The following is a 27,004-nucleotide window of genomic DNA, read 5'->3' as shown; positions in this document are numbered from 1 at the left end:
TTTTTTTTTTTGGTCTTTTTGAGACAGGGTCTCCCTGTAGCCCCACCTGGACTGGGACCCACTACATAGACTAGGCTAGCCTTGAACTCAGAGAGATCCACATGCCTCTGCCTCCCAAGTGCTGGGTTTAAGGGCATGCACCATCAGGCATGGCTTGTATGTAGATTTAAGTGTGTGTGCATAAACATTAGTGAATGTGTGTGTTGCATGAACTCATTCAAGATACATACAAAAACATTTCCATGCTGAGCATCAAACCCCAGGGCCTCACACATGCTAGACAAATACTCTCCCACAGAGTGACAGCCCACCTAACCTGCATACAGAACTTAGGAAGCACGGGTAATTCCCATTTTTGAAAAGTTGGTATTTTAACTAGACTTTAGAGACTATGAAACATGAAGAGTAAAAGATTTTCTGAATTTTATTAATATTCAAGTAGAAAATCAGCATCAAGCACCATGCTGCAGCCACCCAGAAAGACACCTGGAAGGAAATGGCTGGGAGCTCAGTGGGTTAAAACACTTGCCATGCAAGCCTGACCACTTGAGTTTGATCTCTGGAACCCACAAAGAGTTGGAAGGAGAGAACTAATGCCACAAAGTTGTCCTCTGACCTCCACATGTGCAGTGTGGCATGCATGCCCATACACACATATGATATATGCCTATACACATGCTAATAATAAATTAAGTGAGGAAAAAAAGGAAGAAAAGAAGGAAGGAAAGGAGGGAAGGAAAGAGGGAAGGAGGGAGGGAGGGAAGGAGGGAGGGAAGGAGGGAAGGAAGGAGGGAGGGAGGGAGGGAGGGAAGAAGGGAGGGTTTTGAACTGAGCTCAGAAATAAGGATACCATTTTGGATACATGACAAGGAGAAGGCAATCACACACTCCACAACTTGCTTGACACACACAACAAGCACTCAGTAAGAGCCCTGAGCACAGAGCACAGCAAATGTCAGTTCTAAACAACCAATCAGCGATCCAGCTGTTATCAACTCCAAAAATGGGATTAATAAAATATTTTAAGTCAAAAATAAGTAAATTGTGTTCAAATGAGAGCAGCAAGCTAGCAGGTTAGGAAAAGGGGTTGTGGGGGTGGAGAAGAGCTAATGTTAACATACGAGATAAACAGACATCAATAAATAAAAATGGCATCTGTGTATGACTTTCAGCTCAGAGGCTAAGGACGTATCTTGATAGAGTGCTTGCCTGGCATGCGTGAAGCCTGGAGTTCAACGCCAAATACTGAATAAACCAGACAAGGTGGTACATACCTGTAATCCCAGCACTCAAAAGATGAAGGCAGAAGGATCAAGAGTTCAAGGTCATCCTTGAGCATATGGCAAGTTAAGGCAAGCCTGGGATAGACTTTCAGAAAATAAAATTTTTCCTAACACTTACCTCATTAGATCATCAATCCTGGAAGCTGTATCAAAAGAAACCAACACTGGGTAAAATGCTTGGCCCCAGGACTGTCAGAAAAGGAACCAAACCAAGATAGAACCATCTGTTGACTATGGCCTGGTATCAGATTAGAAACTGCCTTATCTGTTAAAGCTGCAGGCCTTACAGGCAAGTGTTTAACTTAAGCAAACCATCTGAAGAAGACTTTCAGGGACATTCATCTAAATAAAACAAAGCTCAAGATAACTGGATGACTCAAGGAAAGATTGAAGGAAAAACTATTCAAAGACTCTGACACAATGTGACTGCTAAACAAAAGGCCTCAAAAAACACAATATTGGGTACTATATTTAATACCAGTCTTGCTAGTGACTTTAGGAATCTATTCATGCTCCTTCAGGGGGTTGTCTCCCTCCATCAGCCCTGAGTACAGTAACCATTCTACCCAGAAGGCATCCCACAATCTGGAGAGAATAAACCAGAGAACCTGAAAGCCAGATTCCCTTCCTTCCTGGGACCAAATAAGGTGACTAATTTAAGCAAGATCTAGCTTTAGTAGGAGGTAGAGGCAGGAGGATAGGGAGCTCGAGTCAGCATTGGCTACACAGTAAGTCTGAGGCCAGCACAGGCGATATGAAACACTTGTCTCAAAGAACAACAAAAACACTACTGAAGCAGTTGAACCCTATATTCCCATCTCACAGAGGCTTAGATGTTAATGCTTAGAAGATGTTAAAACAAGCACTCTAGACTGAGACTACAAAACACAGTTGAGATTTACCAAAACATGGGGATTAGGTGAATAAATGCATTCTGCCTGTTGTGACCTGCCTTTCTCACATCTCCTAGAGAGCTGACAGTCAGGCGCTTGCTCAACAGCAAAGACATTAGAAAGCCTTCTCTAGAGAATCACAGAAGCCTAAGGTGACCTCAAGTTACTACCAAGGGGCTTTGCCATTAGTTTGCCTATCCAGAAGGCAAAACTCCATCCCAAGTAGCCTTTCTAGTCCCCGACTCTCAAATGGACAGACAGAAAAGACTCCTGGCCATCTCAGGCAAAGCACTCAAATGAAAAGTAAAGACCAAAATGGGGGGAAGAAAAAGATATAAAGAAATATAAAAGAATTTATTAATTAATTCAGGGGTTGGAGAGATGGCTCAGCAGTTAAGAACACCTGATATCCTTCCAGAGGACCCAAGTTTGATTCCCAGTACCTACACGGTAACTAACAACCTTTGGTAATTCCAGTTCCAGGGGATCCAACACCCTCCTCCAGCCTCTGCAGGCACTGCATCTACATGGTGTGCTTACATATGTGTAGGCAAAACACCCATACACATAAAATAATAATAATAATAAAAAATATTTTTTTGAGATAAGATCTCCCTGTAGCCAGCTGACCTGGAACTTGCTATGTAGACCAGGTTGGCCTTGAACTCACCGAGATCCACCTGCCTCTGTCTCCCCAGCGCTGGGATTAAAGGCATGTTCTACCATGCCTGGTCAAAATAAAATACTTCTAAGAAGAATTCATTCAGTAATTTTTTCAGAATTAAAAGCTGGGTGTGGTGGCACACACCTTTAATAGCAGCACTCAGGAAGCAGAGGCAGGCAGATCTCTGAGATGCAAGCCAGTCTAGCCTACATAGCAAATTCTAGGCCAGCTGGGGTAACAGGAAGACCCTGTCTCCAAAACAAAACAAAATAAAACCTCCTCAAGAGCCCAAGAAATGTTAACTAAAACACATACATTCTGAGGGATGCTAATGTGAAATTTCAAACACTAGAATTACAGAGCTGACCAAAAAAGCTTTTAGAGGGGCAATGAAAGTTCCTCAAAGGGCCACACGTAGGACTGAGCTTCTCAACAGCAATGCTGGGAACAAGAAAATTAAAACAACAGAAGGACATCTTCAAAAAGCAGAGGGTTTTTAACCTAGTAAAACCACTAATCAAACCTAGGCCCCTGTGAACCTTTCCCAGGATGCTTCCAGACACAGGGCTCTGCTGTTGTGGCTTAAAAGTAGAATATTCCAGCCGGGAGTGGTGGCACACGCCTTTAATCCCAGCACTCGGGAGGCAAGGGCAGGCGGATCTCTGTGAGTTTGAGGCCAGCCTGGTCTCCATCAGCGAATTGCAAATCCAGGCCAACTGAGGCTACAGGGAGACCTTGTCTCAAAAAGACCAAAAAAAAAAAAAAAAAAATAGAAGTGGAATATTCCCCAAAAGCTCATGTATGGAAAGCTTGGCCCCCTCAATGCAATGTCCAGGGATGGGCTTTGGGCCTACCAAGCAGTGGATTGATCCATTGATGGATTCACACTTGAATGGGCTGTTGAGAGGTAGTGTAAAGCATGGGAAATGGGGCTGATTGGAGAAATGGGCTGCTGGGGGAAGTGTCTTTGAAGGACATGTCTCATCTGTGGCTTGTTTTCTCCTCTCCCTCCCTCCCTCCCTCCCTCTCTTGCTCTCTTCTTCCTTCCTCCCTTTCCCTTCTCTTCTCCCTCCCCAACCCTCTTCTTTCAGGTATCAGGAGGTAAACAACTTTCTTCCACCATAAAGTTTCAGTTTTGCCTCAAGCCCAAAGCAATAGTCATTATAGCCTGAAACCTCCCCAAACTGTGAGTAAAAATATATCTTTCTTCCTTTACATTGTTTTTCTCAGGTATTTTTGTCACAATGATAAAAGCCTAACAACTCCACCAAAATGAAGGAACAGCCCAGAAGATGTTATAGGAAAAAGCATCAGAAGGGAGAAGAGATCCCTAGTGAGACAGTGAAGGAGCCCCCAGGGTAGCAACCATAGGGAGAAATCAGTCCAGGTTGAAATCAGGATGAATGGAACTGGATTCTTTTTTAAAATATTTTATTTATTATTTTTACTTTATGTGTATGCGTGTATTGCCTACATGTAGGTAAGTGCACCCGTGAAATGCAATGCCCATGGAAGACAGAAGAGGCTGTCAGATTCCCTGGAACTGGAGTTATGGACAGTTAGATGCCATGTGGGTGCTGGGATTCACACCCAGGTCATCTGCAAGAACAGCCAGTGTTCTTAACCACTGAGCCATCTCTTCAGCCCTGGACTGGATTCTTAAGGTGCAGAGACCAATAGGGAAGAGATTGAAGATGAAATAATAACAAACATATAAGCATGGTGGTGCACGCCTATAATCCTAGCACTCAAGAGTAGAGGCAGGAGGATCAAAAGTTTAAAGACAGCTGGGCATGGTGGCACATGCCTTTAATCCCAGCACTTGGGAGGTAGAGGCAGGTGGATCTCTGTAAGTTGGAGGCCAGCCTGGTCTACATAGTGAGTTCCAAACCAACTGGGGCTACAGGGAGACTCTGTCTCAAAAAAGAACCCCCCCTAAAAGAAAACAAAGTTTAAAGACATCCTCAGCTACATAGCAAGTGCGATACCAGCTTGGACAACATGAGACCCTGACTCAAAAATAAGAAAAATAGGGGGTTAGAGAGATGGCTCAGAAGTTAAGAGCACTGGCTGCACTTGCAGAGGACCTGGCGGGTAACAACAGAGTGTAACTCCTGGTTGAGTGGGTCCCACCGACACCCTCTTCTGGACTCCACAGGCACTGCACGACACTGGTACACTTATACATGGAGGAAATATTCATATACATAAAACAAAAATAATATTTTCTAAAAGAAAAAAGAATAAGCAAGCATGATATATTGAGATATATAAATTTGCTTTGTTAGGTTTTTTGAGACCGAGTTTCGCCATGTAGCCCCAGCTGACCTGGAACTTGGTATATAGACCAGGCTGGTTCAAACTCAGAGATTCACCTGTGTCTGCCACCCAAGTGTTGGGACTAAAGGCAAGACCACCATGCCCAGATAAAAATAAATTTCTTAAAACTGAACTAAAAACTTTAAATGACTACCATCACCCCAGGGCCTATTCAGCTGCTAAGTCTGTGACCACAAGATCAGCTCCTTCATGGAGAGAAATAAGACATGAAGTACCTCACAAGCGTTCCTCTACAGCTGCTGGGGTAAGATCAAAGGAAGACAGCTGATTTAGCCATCCCATCTTTACCCACTATATTAACTTCTAAAGTGTTGCAACAACTACTAGTCAAAGAATTCTATTACAACCTCATCACTCTTTCTCTCATAATTATTCCTCCATACCCATCTCTCAAAAATATGACTTAAGTCAGGTATGCAGAGTCCTAATACTTAATGAACTTAATGAATTACAATAAAAGTATCTGAAACAAAGGGACTTAACGCCGACTGAGAACACTTTCAACTCTTTCTGAAACAGATACACAACAGGGATCGATTTATAGTACTACATTAGAGCTAGGGATGTAGCTCAGTGGTAGACTGCTATAGACTGGTATAGCAGTGGTAAACTGCTTACCTCACATGTGAAAGACCCTGGTGCCACCAAAAACATCACCAGACATAGTGACTCAAGCCTCTGACCCCAGCACTTGGGAGGCGGAGACAGGAGGATTGCTGAAAGTTCTTGGCAAGCCTGGGCTACATACTGAGTTTGAGGATGGCTTTGACTACAGAATGAGACCCAGTCTAAATTTTTTTTTTTAAGTATACTACATTGTATCTCAAAACATGAGCTATATTCCTTTATCTCCATCTTCTGTTTGTGTTCACGTAGCAAGAAAAAGTGAGCAACGAGTTAGAATGCCACACTTGAAACCCAATAATCTGACTGATATGCAACATTCGCATTGTATCCTTCCTAATTATCCCAAATATTAACTTAGAGTTATTCGTGTGTTTTCAATGAGAAAGTTTAACGAATCTGCAAAGCAATATCCTGAGTGAGGTAATACTGAACTACCCCGCAAAACCCTCTTCTTATTTTGTCCTGCCCATTAACATGAACATTTATATAGCTAAGATTTAAGCGACTAGAACAGTTTCCCAGACCCGGCATCCCTCTTCCTCTTTTTCTCTTTTTATTTTTATAGCTCAAAAAAAAAAAAAAAAAAAAAAAAGTAAGAACTGTCAAGTTTCATTTCTGGCTACGGAGATGGGGAAGCCCAGTTGCATGCAATACAATCACGGCACAGTTCTAAAAGCTCTTCACTGAATTCTTTTTTCCAAGTTCAAGTTAAAAAACAGAAGTTCATTTTCACTTTGGAAATCAAACTTGAAAGAAAAATGTGACCTCCCAGAATTTAATTCATTCCAAGGAGCTCCCTCAAGAACATAATCGTATGTAACCACTCAGGAAAATGTTTTCAAGTCATTTTTGACATGTAAAGCTACATGGGACTTGACAGGAAGATTTTTTAACAAGCTCAACATTATTTAAAAACATGAACTTTACCAAAAGATCATTGGATTCTATAAACAGTTCATTTCCTTTTACAGAGAATACACAGTGGGAACAGAAAGGCTCTTCGATACTTTACACTCATAATCTCTGAACAGAAACCCAATGTAAGTACATGCTCACAAAAAATGAATGTTTTTTTCCCTGCATTTTATGAGCAAAGGGGATTTATAGATATTAAATTATAAACCTTAAGGTACTCTCTTCAAGATAGAATAAACTATGTATACCTGAAAATAATCATTTTTGACAATAAAAATAATTTTAAGTAGGTTTTTGGTTATGGTTGTTTTGTTTTGTTGTTGTTGTCTGAAGTGGAGTCTCATTACTTATCCCAAGCTGGCCTCAAAACTGAAATCCTCCTGCCTCAGCCCCCCAAATGCTGAGATCATAGGCATGTGCCATGCCTGGCTTAAGTGGAATATTTAAACAGCTGGCCCTCACCTACTTTAAGTCCTCTAGGAAAACATTATTCAGAATTTTTTTTTTTTAAGATTTAGTTTCCTTTCTATTCATGTGTATGGGTGTGTGTGTGTGCATGTGTGTGTGTGTGTGTGTGCACACGCATGTATGTATGACGTGTGTGCATGTACCCTCAGAGGCCAGAAGAGGATGTCAGATCCTGAAGCAGAAGTTATAGGTGGTTATAAGCTGCTGCTCATGGGTTCTAGGAAACAAACTTGGGTCTGCTGAAAGAGCAGCAAGCACTCTTAACCACTGATCCATCTCTCTAGTCCCTCACATATTACATTTATTTGTATGTGTATGTGTGTGCATATGCAAATACATGCATGATGAATGTTTGAGTAGGCCACATGGAGGTCAAAAGACAACTCTGGGAAGTTAGTTCTCTACCTCCATCATGTGGGTCCTGGGGATCAAACTCAGATCATCAAGCCTGGCAGCAGGCACCTTTACCAGCTCATCAGCCCTAGAAAAATATTGTCACTATGGCAGCCCTCTGCTTACAGACATGTTCTGCAGAGTCGCCCATTCACCCCACATTGAACCTGCAGGTGCTGGTGGCTCACCCTTTCTCCCCTGACCTCGGGCACTTGCACACATTGAATTCCCACTGTAGAAATTCAGCTGAGCATAAGGCCCAAATTCCCAATCCCATACATCCAAGCACTTTGGAATCAATCCTATCCCCTGCTTCCAAAGCCTTGAACCCACACATTACTATCATAATATCATAAAGACGGCCCCCATCCCTGCCATCCTCCCAAAAGGAACCTGGAGGCCTGATCCCAATCTGCCGTGTTATAGCTGAGGCCATGATCACACCAGTTAGGGAAGGTTTGGGAGGAGCAGGAAAATGTCATCTTTGCATTCTGGTTGTCATTTGCCCGCTGAAAATTCTTACAGTATGACTGGGCTATTGTTTGAGGCTGAATTTGGAGGTGCTGCCCTGTGCCTAGCTATGTTTTGAAAACATGATGGTGTTACAGTTTGGATCTAGAATATCTCCCCACACGTATATGCGGGAAGGACTGGTCTGCATTGCTGGTGCTTTGTGAGGATGAGGGAAGCTATAAGTGATGGTGGAAATTATAGGTGGTGGGGCCTAACTTGGTCTCGGATGTGTGCGTGTGTGTGTGTGTGTGTGTGTGTGAGATGTGTACACGTTTGTGTGTGCACATCTGAGCAGAGGTCAGGTCTACACCAGGTGTCCTCCTCAGTTGCTGTCCACCTTAGTTTTGGAGACAGGATCTCTCACTGGCCTGGTGCTCACTGGTGTGTGTGTGTGTGTGTGTGTGTGTGAGAGATGTGTACACGTTTGTGTGTGCACATCTGAGCAGAGATCAGGTCTACACCAGGTGTCCTCCTCAGTTGCTGTCCACCTTAGTTTTGGAGACAGGATCTCTCACTGGCCTGGTGCTCACTGATTTAGCTAGGCTGGCTGGTCAAAGAGCTCAAGGATCCTTCTGCTCTGCCTCCCAAATGCTGGTATGACAAACACACTGCCTTACTCAGCTTTTACACAGGTGCTGGGGTCCTCAGGCTTGCACAGCACTTTCCTGACTGAGCCTTCTCCCAGTGTGGTACATTTTGAAGGGCATATTTTGTCCTGGATCCTTCTTTCCCATCTTTATTCTCAGCATCCATGAGGCGCTCTCTCTCCACCATAATGTTTGGTCTCATCTCAGGACCTCAGGGGTGAGGTCATACAACCCTGGGCTAAAATCTCTGAAACTCTTATGCCAAAATAAACCCTTCTTCTTTTTAACTTGACTTTCTCAGGTATTTTGTCACAGTGATGGAAAACTAACCTATATGGTTTATATAGGAGGAAATAGCAGCCCCAAACAGCTTATAAATTGTTTTGTAACTTGACAGGTTTCTAAATTAGATATTACCTGCATATAATAAAACCAACTCATTGGGAACTCGACAAGCATAAAACCCCTAACCAATTTCATACTATATTTCAGTCTGAAAAGAGGAAAATGACTTATATCAGAAACAAGCAAAACTCTATTTTTGAGAACGTGCTGAATATTTTAATCTAAGATTCTCTATTTTCAGAAATGATCACGTTATCACTTTTTTAAATCTAAGAGTCCAGAAATAATATCAAATGTATTCATCAGCTCACTAGAAACAATTAACCACAACACAAACCTTGCATTATTAAAGTCCAATCAGTTAAATCCAATCCTTTGGTCTAACATTTTAACTTCATACTTAGATTTTTAAATTCACTCAGAAAAAGAAGAAAAAATACTTTAACAGTATTTGGCCCGGGCCAAAGTGACAGCTGATGTTTATAATTTATTGGTATTTTTTATTGTTTAGGCCAGGCACCATTGTACATATCCGATTCCATCTCTGGGACAATGATTTGCAGTATTAGTGCAATGCCTATTTTACAGAGGAGAAAACTTGAACACAGAGCGTGTTTGAGTCACTCAGGATCACCAGCTAGTAAATCTTATTTGTGAACCACCATTCCTCGCTGCCTTTTACCACACCATTTCAGTTGTCTCCTATCTCCCCAAATCACAGTGGCTTATGCCATACTAACAGCTAATGCATGTAGAGGGTATATTAAAAAGAATAAGTTGAAAAGCTGAACAGATTGGGTCAAAATAGAACTACAAGCAACAGAGGACGAGCTATTCAGTAAAATCACGCTTACAAAACCATCTCATGCTTACTCAAATATTTGGCTCATCCGTACATAAAATCTCCCCTTGTCTGCCTTACCTTTTCCTAGTTACATTTTTTAGAACGCACATTCTCCAGCTAACATCGAGAAAGAAGGCTTTGCATAATCAGTATTCAAAAAGAATAATCATCTGCCCTAGGATTTTTGTTTAGAAAGTCCATCTCTACTCTGTGCTTGTGAGGAGTCACCCTCCTCTCTCCATGCTGTTTATAGTTCCTGGGAAAAAAGAAATCAGAGAAGCTGCCATAGAGCTCAGACTAAAGAACAAACCCAGAGGCCAGATTACTAATCCCCAAATATCTAGGGCCCCTACCAAGTGCGCCTTCCCCCCTGTAAGCAAGAGGAAGCATTCCTTTTTAAGCCTGTATTGTTCTGACCCCAGGCAACTCATAAAAGAATCTGCTAGGAATTTAGCTTTGGCAGTTCCAGTCTCTGTCCCCAGGCACAGCTGGAGTCTGCACTCACATCACCTGGAGTGCACTCACATAACCTGGGGGATGTCAGCAGAAAGGAAGCCTGCAGGGTCCAAGCCAGGGATTCCACTCAGTGCATTTGTGGTGGTTGGGGTCTAGCAAGTGCCCAGCAGATGCAGACACTACTGGTTCCTGGGCCACGCTTGGTACTTGCTCATTTAAAGGAACAGGCATGGATCTCAGTTCTCTGGTGCCCGCAGCAAGCACCATGCAGTTTAAGGTATTTTCCACCAGCAAGAGAGAGCAGAGGGCTGGAGATGTAGCACAGTTGGTAGAGTGCTTGCCCAGCCTGCATGAGGTGCTGCATTCAATCCCCAGAAACATATAAACTGGGCAAGGTGGAAGATACTTGTAATCCCAGCACTCCAGAGGTAGATTTAGAAGAATCAGAAGTTCAAAGTCAAAATTACAAGTTTGAAGTCACTCCTGGCTATATAAGACCCTATCTCAAAAAAAGCAAAGGGGGTGGGGGAGACAGAGACAGAGAGGGGAGAGTTCTTATCACTAGCTGGTCATTCACTACCAAGTAAAACTAAGCAATGTCCTTGAATCCTAGGCTTGGGGTGGCCTTTTGCAGAGTCACGGCATTTAAATATAATGAGTCTGGAGAGGGAGAAGAGAGAATTCTTTTTAACCTTACCATATCACTAACTAAAAATAAGCCAGAAATTGCTTTGTTCCTGTGCCTCCTGTCTTCTGACCCTGACCATGAATGCCTGGCAGAGGAAAAGAGGCCAGAAGGATGCGAAGCAGTAACAAAGACTCTGTGTTTCCAGACTAGACAATCTCCCAGCAGTACAGCCCCAAGAACCAGACAAACTTCATCAACTCTGCAGATTCACAACAGCATGGTCACATGGGTTGCCTCCAGGGGCACACACTGTCGGCTAGTGGCACAATAATTTTAAATAACCAGAATGAAAGCTTGCTAAGGCCTAGCCAAACTAAGATGCTCTCCAATATTACAATGAAACTCAAAGATCAGAAAAAAATAAACAGAAGCGTCACACACCTACAACCCTAGCACCTGGGAGGCTGAGACAGGGGGGCCTGCCAAAATTTCAAAGCCAGCCTTAGCTACAGAGTAAATTCAAAGCTAGCCTGGGCTACAGAATGAAACCCTACTTTAAAAAATTTAAAACGCCAGGTATGGTGAACACATGGCTGTGATGCCAGCACTTGAAAGGCAGAGCAAAAGAATCAGGAGTTAATCAACTACTGAATATATTTTTGTGGGAAATTTCCCACTTTTTACATTGGATTTGAGCACCTCAGGATTTTAGTATCTACAAGAGTCATGAAGCAATCTCCCATGGACACCAATAGACAGCTACATCCAAATAAAGTGTCTGAACATATTAGAGAGATACTAAGAACTCATCTCTCCATAGAGGTACTAAGAATTTATCACTCTATAGAAGTACTAAGAACTCACTGCTCCATAAGCCAGTCATGTGACCTTGAACAAATTTATCATTCTATGCTACTGTTTCCTCATCACTAGAAAGAACAGACAGTATCATGCCTTCTTATGAAAAGTTATGAGAAGTAAATGAAATGGGCATACAGTATCTAACCCATAAATATTAGCTATAAATGCTAGCTTTAAAATTGTAATTCAAATTAACAATATTATCAATTAGACTTCTTAGTTTATAAATGTTTATATTATATAAAAAGTACTCACAGGATGCAAAGAACTCTCGCCGAGCCCATTTACACACTTTCATCCTCTGCCACCCTTATTACATGAAAAATTAGTCCACATCCTCCCCATCCTTCTACGCCCAAGTATTTTTTCTGGTAAACTTTCCAGCATTTAAGAGATCTAAGATTCAGTCTCATCTTTCTACAAACCAAAACCAGAGCTGAGGACAAGACATAGTTGACATCCCTTTGTTTTAAAATCTTCTTGAACTAAAGCTAAACAAACAGGCACATAGGCTGCTAAGGAAGGCACCCGCCAAGGTGAAAAACTGGAGACAGATGTCTAATTGCCATTTTGGTGAAGAGGAAAGAAGTTTATTTGCTTTTTCCCTTTTTTTAAACTCACAGCCCTATGCGTGCTAGGCAAGCAAGCACTCTACCATGGGGCCATGTCCCTAACCAGTTTATTTGCTTTATAAAGAGAAACAGAAACATAACTGGAGAGAAGGAACGTAGCCGTACTACAGGCGCATGCCTTCCTCTCCTGCAGGACAAGAAGAGGGAGACACTTCTCCATCAATGAACTGTGGCAAAGCCAGGGCTGTGTCTTTGCTGGTGATCATAGATGTAAAATATGGCTGATTTTTCCAGAAGACGGAAATAACTTCGAAGACTTAGCAGTACACCCCAGGAACTGATGGGACCCCAGCACATCTCTTCCGAGTCTCTAAATCATGAGTGCAATTTAGAGGTTCACAATGAACTAATTTAATCACCTGGAGAAGAAACGCAAGGAAACGTCAGAGAAACAGCAAATGTCTGCTCACTTGCAACTCCTGCGTGAACACAGGCAGAACATCAAATGGTCAAAACAACACAAAGAGCCTGTCAGATCAGAGATGCACCCAAGTGCCAGCCTCTGGATGCTGGTGACATGCAAGAAATTCTCACAATATAAGCTAAGAGGTGAAAGATCAGGACAGAAAACTATGGAGAGAATGATGCTAAAAATGTGACCAAGTGGGCTAGAGGTGACACTGCTCGCCTAGTACGTGCAACCCCTGGATGCCATTCCCAAATGAATAAATAAAGACTACCAATTGCTATACTTCAATAAATATGAAGACACGTTTGTAAAAAGAATAGAATAATAACCTCTTAAGGCTGTCACTATCTTTTTCTTCTTTCTAACCCCTATACTTCACTGGTTTGAAATTTAGGACAAATGTACATTAATTTTAGACTCAGAAATGTACTAAAACTGAAAACTTTTAAAATTTTTTATTAATTTTTAATTTTTATTTATTTATGTTCTATATATGATTGCTTTGCCTGCATGTATGTATGTGTACCCATGTTCAATGCAGCAGAGGCAAGAAGAAGGCATCAGAGCCCCTGAAACTGGAGTTATGGATGGTTATTAGCAGCTATGTAGGTGCTAGGAACTGAACCTGAGTCCTCTATAAGAGCAGCTAGTGCTTTTAACCAGAGCCATCCATCTCTCCTGCCCCTCCCCCCACGCCGTTTATCTATTTTTAAAAATATTTTATTTATTATTTTTATTTTTTGTGTATGAGTGTATTGCCTGCATTTGTGTGAGTACACCTGTGTCGTGCAGTGCCCACTGGGGGTCAGAAGAAGGCATCAGATCCCCAGGAACGAACAGTCATTAGTTGCCATGTGGATGCTGGGAACCAAACCCAGGTCCTCTGCAAGAGCAGACAGTGCTCTTAAACTGCTGAGTCATCTCTCGAGCTCTGTTCTCTTAATACGTGAAAAGCTTAATCATCTCTTAGGAAACTCACATTTAAAATATACCTAAAAATCAAAAATTCACAATTTCTAAAAATTTAATAAAGAATTTAGCAATCTGAATGTTACCTGGTTTTTCCCAATTCAATTGCCTTCCCTAACAACAACAAAGTAACAAGAATTTCACAATATGGTTCACAACTGATTACGTTTTAGAATCCAACTAAAAGGTATACAGGGTAACAAGGAATATTTCCACTTTGCTGTGTACGCGGAGGAAGAAGAGCGGTAAAGCAATCCTGAAATCTGGGCATGCAAAGTTGAGGGAAAATAGCCCTAATACTTTTTTTTGGGTCTTTTTGAGACAGGGTCCCCCTGTAGCCCCAGCTGTCCTGGAACTCACTATGTAGACCAGGCCGGCCTTTAACGCACAGAGATCCGCCTGCCTCTGCCTCCCGAGGGCTGGGATTAAAGGCGTGCGCCACCACGCCCAGCTGCCCTAATACTTTTATGTTTGTGAGAGGAAATCTTGGAATGCAGAGGAACTAAGTTGAGTGGCAACCTGAGAGGTGGAGGGAGGAGCAGAGTAAGGGCGGCAGGGCTGAGACTGCTCACTGCAAACCCTCTGAAGTGCATTTGTTGGATACTGTAAATATGTTGCCTACTCAATACACTCAATGAAAATTCATGCTAAGAATATCAGAGCTGCATGGTGATTTCCACCAACCTCAGCCCTCATGTAGAGTTAATAAATGCAGCCAGGAGCTCTCAAAGAGTCCATAGCTAACGAATTAGTCCAACTGGGATATTCTGAGAAACACAGCCTGGTTTCCACATCTAGCTTGCGGTCCCAGCAGTCAGTCCATCAGCTGGGAGCATCAGTTGGAAAATGCCTGTGTGATCAGGCATAATCTGATTATGCATAGCTGAGCCCTGCTTAATTCAGTTTCCTCCACTATACATCACAGGCTCTGAGCCCTCAGAACATTTCTACCAAATGCCTAATATGGTCAGATGAAAGTCCTTTTACCTTGTATTATGTCTATTTAAACTTGCTCATCACAAAACAGTCCTTTGTATGTTACTGATAATGCCCAAACGAAGGGGAAGAAAAGTATAATAACAGAAGCTTGCCCTGTGGGAATAATCTGAAATAGTCATCTGTCCGTTCAAAGTAAAATATTGCTTCCTATGTGGGTAGAAATTTCTTGTGAAAGAAACCAAGAGTTAAGTGACAAAAGGCAGTATTAACTGAAAATTGCCAGCACCGCACAGGGGGGAAGGTCTCACAGCACCAAGGTTTCTATTTGTTTGGGGGTATTTAGCTTTTTTTGCTTTGTTTTTTGATGCAAGGTCTCCGATAATCCAGGCTCCCCCTGAACTATGTGATTGAGGATGGCCTTGAATTCCTGGTGGTGGGCTCTATTTCCCAAGTGCTGGGATTACAGGTATGTGCCAACATATCTGCTTCTGTTCATTTTTAAAAACATAATTATAGGATAAAGAGTTCAAATCATCACTTTCTATGTCTGGGAGTACCACTATCCCTCAAACTTACAGACAGATCTTTTAAGGTAGATGCCATCCAAAAGCAGGCAATTTCTAATCTAGAACAATTTTTCTCCTAGAAATGTTACAAAGAAAAACCAAGCACTCAGGAGACTGAGGCAGGTGGATCTTGGAATTCCAGGGAAGGCTGGGCTACACAGCCAGATCAGATCCTATCTCAAAAACAGAAAATAACTACAAATGGGGCGACTGATTCATTTTGGAACCCAGAGGGCAGCACTGATGGGGCAGCACACTTCATGTCTGGGTGAATGCACCACCACTGAATGGACAGATTCCTAACCCACAACATGCTGGTGTTTCCAAAACTTAGTTTATCAGAATCACCTGGGGGCCCTTGTTGGCCCAGCTTGCTCCTGGCCTAGATCCAGGCACTGATTCAGAATCTCCAGGGGTGGAGTCTGGGAATCTGTTTCTCAGAGGCCCGGGTGAATGTGATGAGTCAGGACTTGTGGGAAACAGGGAGATGAATGAAATGGTGCTAACAGTTCCAAAGGCCTGAGAAGGGCTGAAGGCGAGCAGAGTCAGCGCTGAGTGGGACCATGGAATGGGGTTTGGGTGGAAGGCCTGGGAACTCCTGGGCCACTCACCACCCTGGCAAGCGAGGCTTTAAAAAGGATGAAGGGATGGCTCTTCCTCAGCTAGGAAGCTCAGTGAGAGCTAAGCTGGCTTTCTAGTTCCCACAATAGGAGGAAATGGAGGGGAAGGGGCTGAGAAAGAAAAGAGAACATCCACACAGAGTCCCAGGAGAAGGGCTAGCAGCCCCAGCCCCCAATCCCCAGCCCAAGCCTGCAGAAGACAGAGAGAAATACTGCTCCATTCCTGTCCCGGACTCTACAGATGCTTCCAGAATCTGTGCAGGATGTTTTGATTTCCAATCGGTAATGTTTCCACATTTATCTCTCACATTAGTTCAGTAGCCCAGCCTTCTGGACTAGCCCTGTGATGACACAGGGACAGGAATGTGCACATAGGTGCTATGTCAGCTGTCCCTGCCATCAAGCACTGGGGTAATGTGCATGCCGGTCTCACATGTGCCCATCCCTAGTACTGTGAGAGGCTTTCAAACAGAAAGAAAAGGAAAAGGAGGCCAGTGAGACAGCTCAGCAGATAAGGGCACTGGCCACTCAGGCGTGATGACCTGAGTGTGATCCTCAGAACCCAAGGGTGGAAGAAGAGAACTGACTGTCAAAAGCTGCTGTCTGGGCTGAAGAGAGAGCTCAGCAGTTAAGAGCACTGGATGTTCTTGCAGAAGACCCAGGTGTGAATCCCAACACCACATGGCGGCTAACAACCTACCATAACTCAAGTTCCAGGGGATCTGATGCCCTCTTCTGACCTCTGTAGTCATTACACAACATGGGTGCACTTACATACATGCAGGCAATACACTCATACACATTAAAAAAAAGCTGTCCTCTGACCTCTATTTGCATGCACACATACACATAAACACACACACACACCACCTCTCTCTCTCTCTCTCTCTCTCTCTCTCTCTCTCTCACACACACACACACACACACACACCCCAATAATTATTTTATGTTTAAAAAGAAAAGGAAAAGGAAAAAGCCTGAAAGACTGATTTTCTTTCTTTTTTGTTTTGTTTTGGTTTTTGTTTGCTTTTTGAGACAAAGGTTCCCTATAGCCCCAGCTAGACTGGACATCACTATGTAGACCAGGCTGGCCTCTTGATCTCACAGATCCACCTGTTCTGCCTCCTAAGTGCTGGGATTAAAGGTCTGTGCCATCACACCCAGGCAAAGACTGATTTTTTTTTTTAATAGGGTCTTGTATGTAGCCCAGGTTATGAAACAATGCCTATACAGACTTCATGATTTTTACTTCAAAATATATGACAGACTTCAGCCTCTGGGGGAAGGGGACACCAGGTCTCTCTGTAGCCCCAGCCGGTTTGTAGACCAAGCTGGCCTCAATTTCACAGAGATACACCCACCTCTGCCTCCCAAGTGCTGGGCTTAAAGGCATGTACCATCACACCTGGCTTAGCCTTTTTTAAAACTAAGGTTTCACATAGTCCAGGCTGGCCTTGAACCCTCAACGTAGATTAGGACAATCTTGAACTCCTGATCCCCCTGCCTCCACCTCCCTAACGCTGGAATTATAGTCTTACACCACTATGCAGGACTGGGGATAGAACCGAGGCCCTTGTGCATCCTAGGCAAGCTGATTTAGCCGTATTTCTTGGTACTGGTTTCTCTCCTCTGAATAAAGGAATGTCATAATTTACAATCAACTTAGGCAGTACTGAGAATATACCATACAATGTTAGAGCAGGCTGACCCTGCTGGATTTCTCTCTCTCTCTCTCAAAAGAGCTCGGTGGAGGGGCCTTAGTGTGGATGTCACCTTTCTTTCACAGACCCTTTGGCCTCTATTTCCTCCTATTGTGGGAACATGTCACTGTTCCACAGGGAAGAATAAAGGCTGGATGGACCTCCATGCCCTCTCCTTGGAGTTCATTGAAGGACAAGCTCCAGCTCCTCATCTACATTTTTCCAAAACACTGCTGACAGGAACATTTTAAGCAATGTGGACCACCAAGAGCCAGGCATGGTAGTGCATGTCTATAATCCCAGCCCACGGGAGGTAGAGGCAGGAGATCGAGAATTCTAGGCCAGGCTTAGCTACAAAGCAAACTCTGAGACCTGTCAAGAAAGAAAGGGGAGGTGGGACAGGGTGAGAGAAAGAGAGAGAAGAGAAAGAGAGAGAGACAAAGAGAGAGACAGAGACAGAGACAGAGACAGAGAAAGACCTAATGAAAACAATATACAAGAATAGGTACAGCTAACACCTGCCCTCCTGTTGATTTTGAGAAGAAACAAAATTAAAAATTAAATAAATTCCTAGCATCTAAGATGCAAGCCATAAAATAATATACTTAAAACCTGATTGGAGGTGGGGGGTGGAGGCTGGTACAGCATTTGCCAAGCATGCATGAAATCTTGGGTTCAAACCCCAGCATCATAGAAAACTGCATAGTGGCACAGGCCTGTAATCCCAGCAGATGGGAGGTCAGAAGTTCAAGATAATCTTTGGCTATACAGGGAGTTTGAGGCCAGCCTAAAATACATAAAACTATCTTTAAAAAAAAAAAAATGTTTTTTGAGATAAGGTCTCACTATGTAACCAGGCTAGCCTCAGATTTGCATCAATCCTCCTGACTCCGCCTCTGGAGTGCTGAGATTTCAGGTATGTAACTCCTCCAAACCCAGTCAAATTTTATTTTCTAAAAAAAGTATTTCAAATGATATCCAGAGGAAAATATTGCCCTATTTTCTTGCTTAAAAATCTTCCAAAATACTAAGGAACTCAAATATTTCTCCTCTCTCTCTCTCTCTCTCTCTCTCTTTCTCGTGCACACATGGGACTATGAGGGTGAACATGCCTATGTGTGCGCATATAAAGGCCAAATTTTTTTGGTCTTTTTGAGACAGGGTCTCCTTGTAGCCCCAGCTGTCCTGGAACTCACTATGTAGACCAGGCTGGCCTTGAACTCCCAGAGATCTGTCTGCCTCTGCCTCCCAAGTGCTGGGATTATAGGCGTGCGCCACCACACCCGGCTGTTAATATTTTTTCATGGGCCTGGAGCCATAGTTCAGTGGTTAAGAGAGCATACTGCTCTTAGAGAGGACCCAAGTTAGGATACCAACACCCACATCAACCACCTGTAACTCCAGCTTCAGGGAATCTGATGCCTCTGGCCTCCACAGGTGCCTGCATTCAGGTGCACAGACCTACACATACATATATTTAAAAATAATAAATAGCCGAGCCCACCAGCACACAACTTTAATCTTAGCAGAAGCAGGCTGGTCTCTGTGAGTTCCGGGCCAGCCAGCTACACAGTGAGACCCTGTCACTCCCCCCACCACGAAGGAAGGAAGGATGGAAGGAAGGAAGGAAGGAAGGAAGGAAGGAAGGAAGGAAGGAAGGAAGGAAGGAAGGATGGATCTTTCATTTTTTTTCTTTTACTAGTCTCCATCCTAAAGCAATACATACAGGTAAGATTAATATGGTGTTTTCCTCTAACACAAAGGAAAACTAGATTATTAATTATAAATGATAAAATTATAAATCAGTTCAACCTCTATGTAGGTAGCTTTTTGGACTTTCTAAGTATTACATTCCCAATTCCCAAGAGTCAATGAATAGACTGCTGTTTTGCATTAAAAGACACATCCTCATAATTCAACAACAAACTCCCTTTTTACTAAATCTGAGCGTATGGCAAATGCATTTAAGCATGGGTCTCTTTCCTTAATGATACTGGCACTTTTAAAAAAAAATAAAAAATATTTTCTTTATAATTTTTATTTTATGTGTATTAGTATATTGCCTGCATGTATGTGAGGGCACCCATGTTGTGCAATACCACGGAGGTCAAAAGAGGGCTTTGGATGCTCTTAGAACTGGAGTTAAGGATGGTTCATAGCCACCATGTGGGTGCTGGGAATCGAACCCGGGTCCTCTGCAGGAGCAGACAGTGCTCTTAACCGCTGAGTCATCTCTCCAGCCCCAGATGCTGGCACTTTTTAAAGATGAGAAGGAAAGTATGAGTGTACAATGGGTAGAACGCACAGAAATTTGAAACAAGTACCTGCCTGATATGTTTGGAAAATGACTAACTCCTCAACATGTGAACGTCCACATGCTAGCTAGTAAGTAGGATATCACTTAAAGCCGGGGGTGCAATTCAGTGGCAGAGCACTTCCCTAACATGCACAAGGCCCTGGGTTTGATCCCCAGCACTGCAAATAAAGACAAATAAGTAAAATACTAATTGAAAGAGTCCTTCTAGTCATAAACACTGAATCTTTTATCATAAGAATCTGAGGGTTTTGGCTTTTTTTTTTTTGAGACAGAGTCTTATGTAGTCCAGATTAGCCTTCAACCCCTTTCTATCTGTCTCTACCTTCCAGGTATGCTACCAGGCAATTCTTAAGGTCAGACAAGTAGGAAAAAACTTGATTTCACACAACCTGCTTTTTACAATCTGCCCACTCAGCTAATGTCAGTTTCTGTTAACAGGTTTAAGAACTCTCCAGGGAGGAAAGGTGGGCAGAGCCCACACCCCCACCAACACCTCTTTAGTGTGTGGTATGCATCAATGAGAGCAAGTCATATGCCAATTTTACCAGATATGTGAACATCTATAAGCAGGCCAGCACCTGTTCTCAGAAGTGTAGTAAAGTCCTAAGTCTTCGCTGCCTTTAGAACTCTGCCACGTACACTGCGGAGGTTCATTCTAAGAAGTAGCAAAGACATTCTGACAACAGTTAACCTACTGGTTGGGTCAGAAGATGACAGTCTATCAAGAGTGGGGTAATGCATCTAACACCCAGGACACTGTGCTGGAACATCAGCCTATGCTGTCTGCCAGATTCTCAGATCTGTGGGCAAGATGGTACCTAGACAATCTTTCTGCCAACGAGCTGTCCTTTTAGGGACAGGTCAGGTGCTAGAGATAGAAAGACCCTTGGACATGCTAAATGGTTCACCACTGAGTTACACCCCCGCCTAACCAGCTACCTCAACACCGTTCATCTCTGTTGTGTATGGGCACACAGCATGATATGAAGAGTGAGCCCATGGAAAATCTTTCTAGAACAATTATTTTTATTTTTACTATTATTATTATTATTGTTATTTTGTCTTTTTGAGATAGGGTCTCCCTGTAGCCCCAGCTGGCCTGGAACTCACTATATAGACCAGACTGGCCTTGAAGTCACAGAGGTTCACCTGCCTCTACCTCCCAAGTGCTGGCATTGAAGGCATGTGCCACCATGCCCGGCTAGAACTATTTTTTCTAAATGCTAACAAAACACCTTTTCCTATTTTCTTTTAACAATAGGACTTTATATTAACCCAGGAAGTACTTTGTTTTTGTTGAGACAGGGTCTCATGTAGCCCAGGCTCAAACTTACTATGTAGCCCAAGATGACCTTCAACTTCTGATCTCCGTCTCTACCTCCCAAGTGTTAGGATTATAGGCATGTGTCACTACATGGAGTGCTGGGAATTGAATCCAGGGTTTTATATGTGCTAGGTAAGCATGCTACTACTGAGGTATATCCCCAGTCCCAAGAAGTACTTTTCAAGATAAACTGAGGAGTTTGGACTAGAAATCAGAAGACGTAGTCTGTTCTGTAATTCACACCTTTAAAAAAAAAAAACTTCATATTTTTATTTTATGTGTATGAGTGTATTACCTGCATGTATGTAAGTGCACCCATGTCGTGCAATGTCCACGGAGGTCAGAAGAGAGTGTCAGATCCCCTGGAACTGGAGTCACAGACAGTTGTTAGCCGTCATGTGGGTGCTGGGACTTGAACCCGGGTCCTCTGCAAGAGCAGCCAGTGCTCTTAACCACTGAGCCATCTCTCCAGCCCCTGACCCCTGCACTTTAAATGGGTGAATTGTATAGTGAGGATTTTGTCTCAGTAAAGCTGTTGAAAAGTTACACAGGCCTGAGCTTGGTGGCCCAGACTTATAAACCCCAATACTTGGGAAGCTGAGGCAGGAGAATCACTAGTTCAAGGAATGTCTCGGCTACAAAGTAAGTTCAAGGCAACAGGCAACTTAATGAAAACCTGTCTCAATTTTTTTAAAAACTTAAAGGGGACTAGGGACATAGCTCAGTGGTGCAGCACTTAGATGCCTAGCATGCCCTAGGTTAGAGCCCCAGTACTGCAGGCAAGGTGAGTACAGATAAAAAAAAAAAAAAAACTTCCAGAGGCCTTAAAAATAAAACAGGACTATTGACTATTGACGTCTGCATACCAAAGTCTCTTGATGGTTTGCAGAGCCCATCTATAATTACATTTGTCTGTTGTCACCATTTTCAATAAAGCCTTATTTAGTCAGCAGCAACATTAATTAAGTTTAAGTTTGATTTTTTTTTACAGAGAGGAGGGCCGGTGAGATAGTTCAATGGGTAAAGGGGCTTGCTGCCAAGCCTGACAACCTGAGTTCCACCCCGGGTCCCACATGGTAGAAGACAAGGCCTGACTCCTGCAAGCTGTCCTCAGCCTTTCACACGTACATACGCACAGTAAAATATAATTTAAAATTTTAAAATAAGTTTTAGAATTTACAATTTATTTTCATTATTTTTAATGATGTGTATGTGTGTATGTCTGTGTGGGTGTGTGCACACAGACATACATGAATGCAGATGCCCTTGGAGGCCAGGGTTATCAGATCACCCAGAAGCTGGAGTCACAGGCAGTTGTGAGAATCCTGATATAGGTACTGAGACCCGAACTCAGGTCTTTAGCAAGAGGAATGTACGTATATTCTTAAAAAACCTTTTTATTATATTTTGAGACTGAGAAGGTGGCTCAATGGTTAAGAGCACCGACTGCTCTTGCAGAGGACCTGGGTTCAATTCCCAGCACCCACATGGCAGCTAACAACCACTTGTAACTCCAGTTCCAGGGGATCCACTGCCCTCTTCTGATCAATGCAGCCATTGTACAACACAGGTGCACTTACACACATGCAGGCAATACACTCATGTACATATTTTTTTAAAAAAAAGAATATATGTATATAAAAAGGAGCAGCTACTGGCAATTAAGTACAAAATGTTAAGAAGGTAGAAAGTTTGTTTATTTGTTTGTTTTTTGAGACAGTCTATTAAGTACTGGCTGCCCTGTAACGCTCTATGAGGACCTCAAATTCACAGAGATCCACCTATCTCTGCCTTTCAAGGAGGCAGATTAAAGGCATGAGCCTCCACACCCAGCTACTTTTAAAAAATAATCATCTTCTGTAGCTTTGTAAGTGATAATACAGTACTTCCCTAAGGCTTTTGCAGTTATTCTTCCCGAATAAAAGTACAAGATTAAATATTAGTTTCATTCAAACATCTATTGAAATATATTCCAGGCACTGTGCTAAGCTCTGGTAAAAGCTCTAGTGGTGCGATCCTTTACTGGAGGATCTTGCTGTCTGGCAGATGGGAGCAAGTGCAGTGAGACTTCAGTCCAGGTCAATGCAGTGTTAAAGTATAAACTGATGCAGATGCCCATGCTGGATGCCTCGGGACCACCTTCCCCAATGTGGGAGTGTCAGAGAAATCATCGCTGAATAGGGGAAGAATAGTAATGTGTGCTCTCCCCATCTTAAGATAAAAAATTATTTTGTAGAACTTTCTACCCAAGACATTTGAAGAGTGGTAAGCTTACTGAAATACTTTTCATAATCCTCAAATCCAGAAGGACTGCTCTACAGGACTAAAACACTGGATCTGTGTTACAAACACAGTCTGTTTTTCGGATTGTTGTCCTGACATCTTACATCATGGTAGACACCATTAGCAATCAATATGCTAGCCTCTCCCACCCTCCAGCATTTTGAGCTACAGGAGTCTGTCACTTGTGCCTCCTGCCTCCTCAGGAGACTCATTAACTGGTTTATCTAACAAGAGGAATGGAATTAACATTGATAGGTACCCTTAAGACAGTTTGTGGAATGTGTCTAAACTTTGGTCCCTATTTCCAAATACTTCTAAAAGGAGACTACACACACAAAGGCCCAGACAAGTCAATCAAAGGTTTAGGTTCCACCCCAAAGCCAGGATAAATCACTTCAACTCATTTGGCCTGGCTTTCCTCTGGTTATAAGTTCATGAATAGGGGCTTTTACAGTCAATTCCAAGGCTAAAGGTCTTTATGCCCACATAGAATAATGGCAGGTATTACTCAGAGGATCTGTTTAAAGAGGGCCCAAAGTTACTTCAAAATCTAGTTGTTGGTTTTTTTGTTTGTTTGTTCATTTTTTGAGCCTGGAACCTTCTGTGTAGACCAGGTTGGCCCTGCCTCTACTGGGATTAAAGGCGTCTGTCACTGCACCCAGCTGTTTTGGAGTTGTTTTTTTTAAAACAAGATCAGATCTCACTGTGTAGCCCTGGCTGACCCAGAACTCACCCCCGTCTGTCTCCCTAGTGCTGGGATTAAAGGTATGCACCACTACACTTGGCAAAAATCTGGTTTTCAGGCAGAAACAAAGTTTAAGACTTTTGTGGTTGTTACTTGAGGGTTTTGTTGTAGTTGTCTGAGGTTTCCTCCCAGCCTAAGCTGTTGTCTGAGTTTTGTTTTAGTTGTTACTTTTGTTTTTGAGATAGCAATCCTTAGGTAAGGGCCACCATGCTAGACAAGTCATGGTTTTAAAAGAATCCTTCAGATGCTAAATAGGATGAATGCAGTAAGTGGTTCATTGCTTTTTAGCATACAAAAAAGTTAAGTGTATAAAGGGGGAAGAAATGGGGGTTGGGGTTGGGGGGTGGGAAGGACCCCAAGGGGGAGATGAACACAAAAACTAATGACATCTTTAATAGTTCATATTTTGTCTGTACGTGTACCTATGGTGTCAGGCATAACTATATTTGATAAAGGCCTCCTTTCATGACCATATGAAAACAATCAACCAGGATTTCTGGTATGAAATCAAAGCAATTTAAGATTCAACAAACTCATTAAAAGTTTAAAAAGAATTATTTCAGCTACTACAAAAACATTAGTGAAAGAGAAGTCAGGGGATTACTGGACAGTCTATACCGAGACACATATTCAAAGAAGAGACAAAAGTAAGCCAGGAGGTAGTGCCCTGTGCCTGTAATCCAGCAGTTGGGAGGTAGAGGTAGGCAGACCAGGAGTTCAAGGCCAGCCTTGGCTACATGAGATCTTATCTCAAGAGAGAGAGAGAGAGAGAGAGAGAGAGAGAGAGGAAGGGAGGGAAGAAGGGAGGAAAGTGATATGTTTAAATGTTGTTCAACAGTTTAAAGATTGTAATTGACTTTTTTTTGTGTTTACAGAATGGGGTAACACTTCATTTGGTAAAACAGAATGTGCTCCCTTTTGTTTTTTAATCCCCATAATAGATTCATTCACCCAGTCAGATCTGCCTCATCACATTACATGTCAAGGATGCAATTCTCATTCATCCAGATCCATACACCTCACACAGAAAAGGCGCAGAAACAAACAGGATCACCAGGTGACATTTCCCTAGGACAACACATCCTTATGCATGAGGTCATCATTCACAATATGCCCCAATGAATTATTAGGTCACTTTGACTCCCTGCCTTTCTCATCCCCTCCTACTCTTCTGGGTTAAGAGCTGTCCACTGCTAATAAGGATGTATTATCAGCACCATTAGGAGTTGGGGGGGGGGACTACCACACGATAAGTAAGATATACTAAATAAAGCAGCATGTACAAAGAGTGGAATTAAGTTAGTGAAAATCTGAACTCTTGGGCTGCAAGACAGTTTAACCTAGCTCAGTTTTTCTAGCAAGCTGGAAACAAGCTATCCTGCATTGCTATGAAGTGATTCTAAGGCAGTTTTTCATCCAGAGCTGCTGAAATCTAGGCGTGGACTGTTTCGCCAGTATCTCCCCTCCCACCCTGTAATCCATCAACCACCCCATTTCACTCTTTACACTTTGTATTATGACCAGTCCAATGTACTGAAAAGGGAGAAACCACCCAGACATCACACTGAAAAGTTTCTGTTTGGGCCAGCAGGAAATTCCAGTTGCTTCATTCATCACAGCCAGTTAAGCTGCTGAGGTAAAATGGGTACTTGCAGAGAGAGATTACTATGTCAGGATATAGACTTAATTTTCGGGGTTGGAGGAGGTCAGACAAAGATGAATGGATTCGGAGTCCCAGCTCAAGGTCAAAGTCCCGTGGATAACGATGGTCAGTCTGAGAGGGGAAACACAATTCAAGGCCCCAAAGAACCCTGAATTGAAGTTCTGCATGCTTTCCTGGGTAGGTAAGACCATGGGTACCATGCAGAAGTGACAAGCAGGGGTGACAGGCTCAACGCTCGCTGCGATGCTCAGAGATTTTTTTTTCCCACAAACACATCCTCCCTCAGTCTGAATAGCTGTGAGCGTTCGATGCCAATGTCTGTTATACCGTGGCTTGTCGAACAGGATACCATCACTTTTTGCCCTGACTGTGGCTGCTCTTCCGTCCATCTTCCACACTGACAGAGCAGTAGGACGCAGCATCCCAACTGCCACACTTCGCGCCCATTGCACCAAGGCAGCCAACAAGCAACAGGGACCCAGAGCCGGAGGGCGACTCGCGCCTGCCACCTGCACGGCCTCTCACCCGGGACCGGGACAATCGTGGGCTCTGGCTCCCGCGCCCGGGCCGCCAGGGGGCGGGTGGCAGCATCTGGCCGAGCACCTCCCCAGCTGCGGTCCCCTCCCGGCCACGGTTCCCACCCCGCCGCGGTCCCCTCCCCGGGGCCAGCAGCCACTCACGGATTTTCACTCTCCGGTGGTCCAGATGCGCGGCGACGGCGTGCAGGGCGTCGAGCCGACGATGCAGCTCCGCCGTGCGGTGCCCCAGCGCCGCCGCCTGACCTTCGAGCTCCCCGAAGATGTCCCCGGCGCAGCGCGACAGGTCGGCCAGCTGGGCGAGCAGGCAGACCAGGGAGTGCGAGCTGACCTGCTCCAGGGAGCGGAAGAGCGGCGCGCCCGCAGCCCCGGCCAACGCCGCCGCCTCCGGCCGGCGCAGCCGCGCGGGCTGCAAGCTCCGCTGGTGGAAGGGCATGGCTGGGAGACGCGGGGCGCCGGGGTCCCCCGGGCGATCGCAGCCCCC

The 27,004-nt window shown here is 43.6% G+C and overlaps 1 protein-coding gene across 3 annotated transcripts in view; it reads right to left on the bottom strand.

Moving 5' to 3' along the window:
- The window catches only part of Nhsl1 (NHS like 1), a 271,008-nt gene extending 244,012 nt beyond the window's left edge, over window positions 1-26,996 (bottom strand). For 2 of the 3 annotated variants that reach the window (XM_029558120.1, XM_029558121.1), the window contains exon 1: window positions 26,665-26,996. In XM_029558120.1, coding sequence (XP_029413980.1) covers window positions 26,665-26,956 — 292 coding nt within the window. In that variant the 5' untranslated portion in view covers window positions 26,957-26,996. The remainder of the gene's footprint in view (window positions 1-26,664) is intronic. The other variant, XM_029558123.1, reaches the window with a different exon arrangement.
- Between the last annotated feature and the right edge of the window lie 8 nt (window positions 26,997-27,004).

The sequence above is a fragment of the Nannospalax galili genome, unplaced genomic scaffold (genome assembly GCF_000622305.1).
Source record: "Nannospalax galili isolate Female #2095 unplaced genomic scaffold, S.galili_v1.0 scaffold186, whole genome shotgun sequence".
NCBI lineage: Eukaryota > Metazoa > Chordata > Mammalia > Rodentia > Spalacidae > Nannospalax > Nannospalax galili.
Note: the sequence above shows the minus strand (reverse complement) of the source record. Positions and strands in the feature narration are given on the sequence as shown.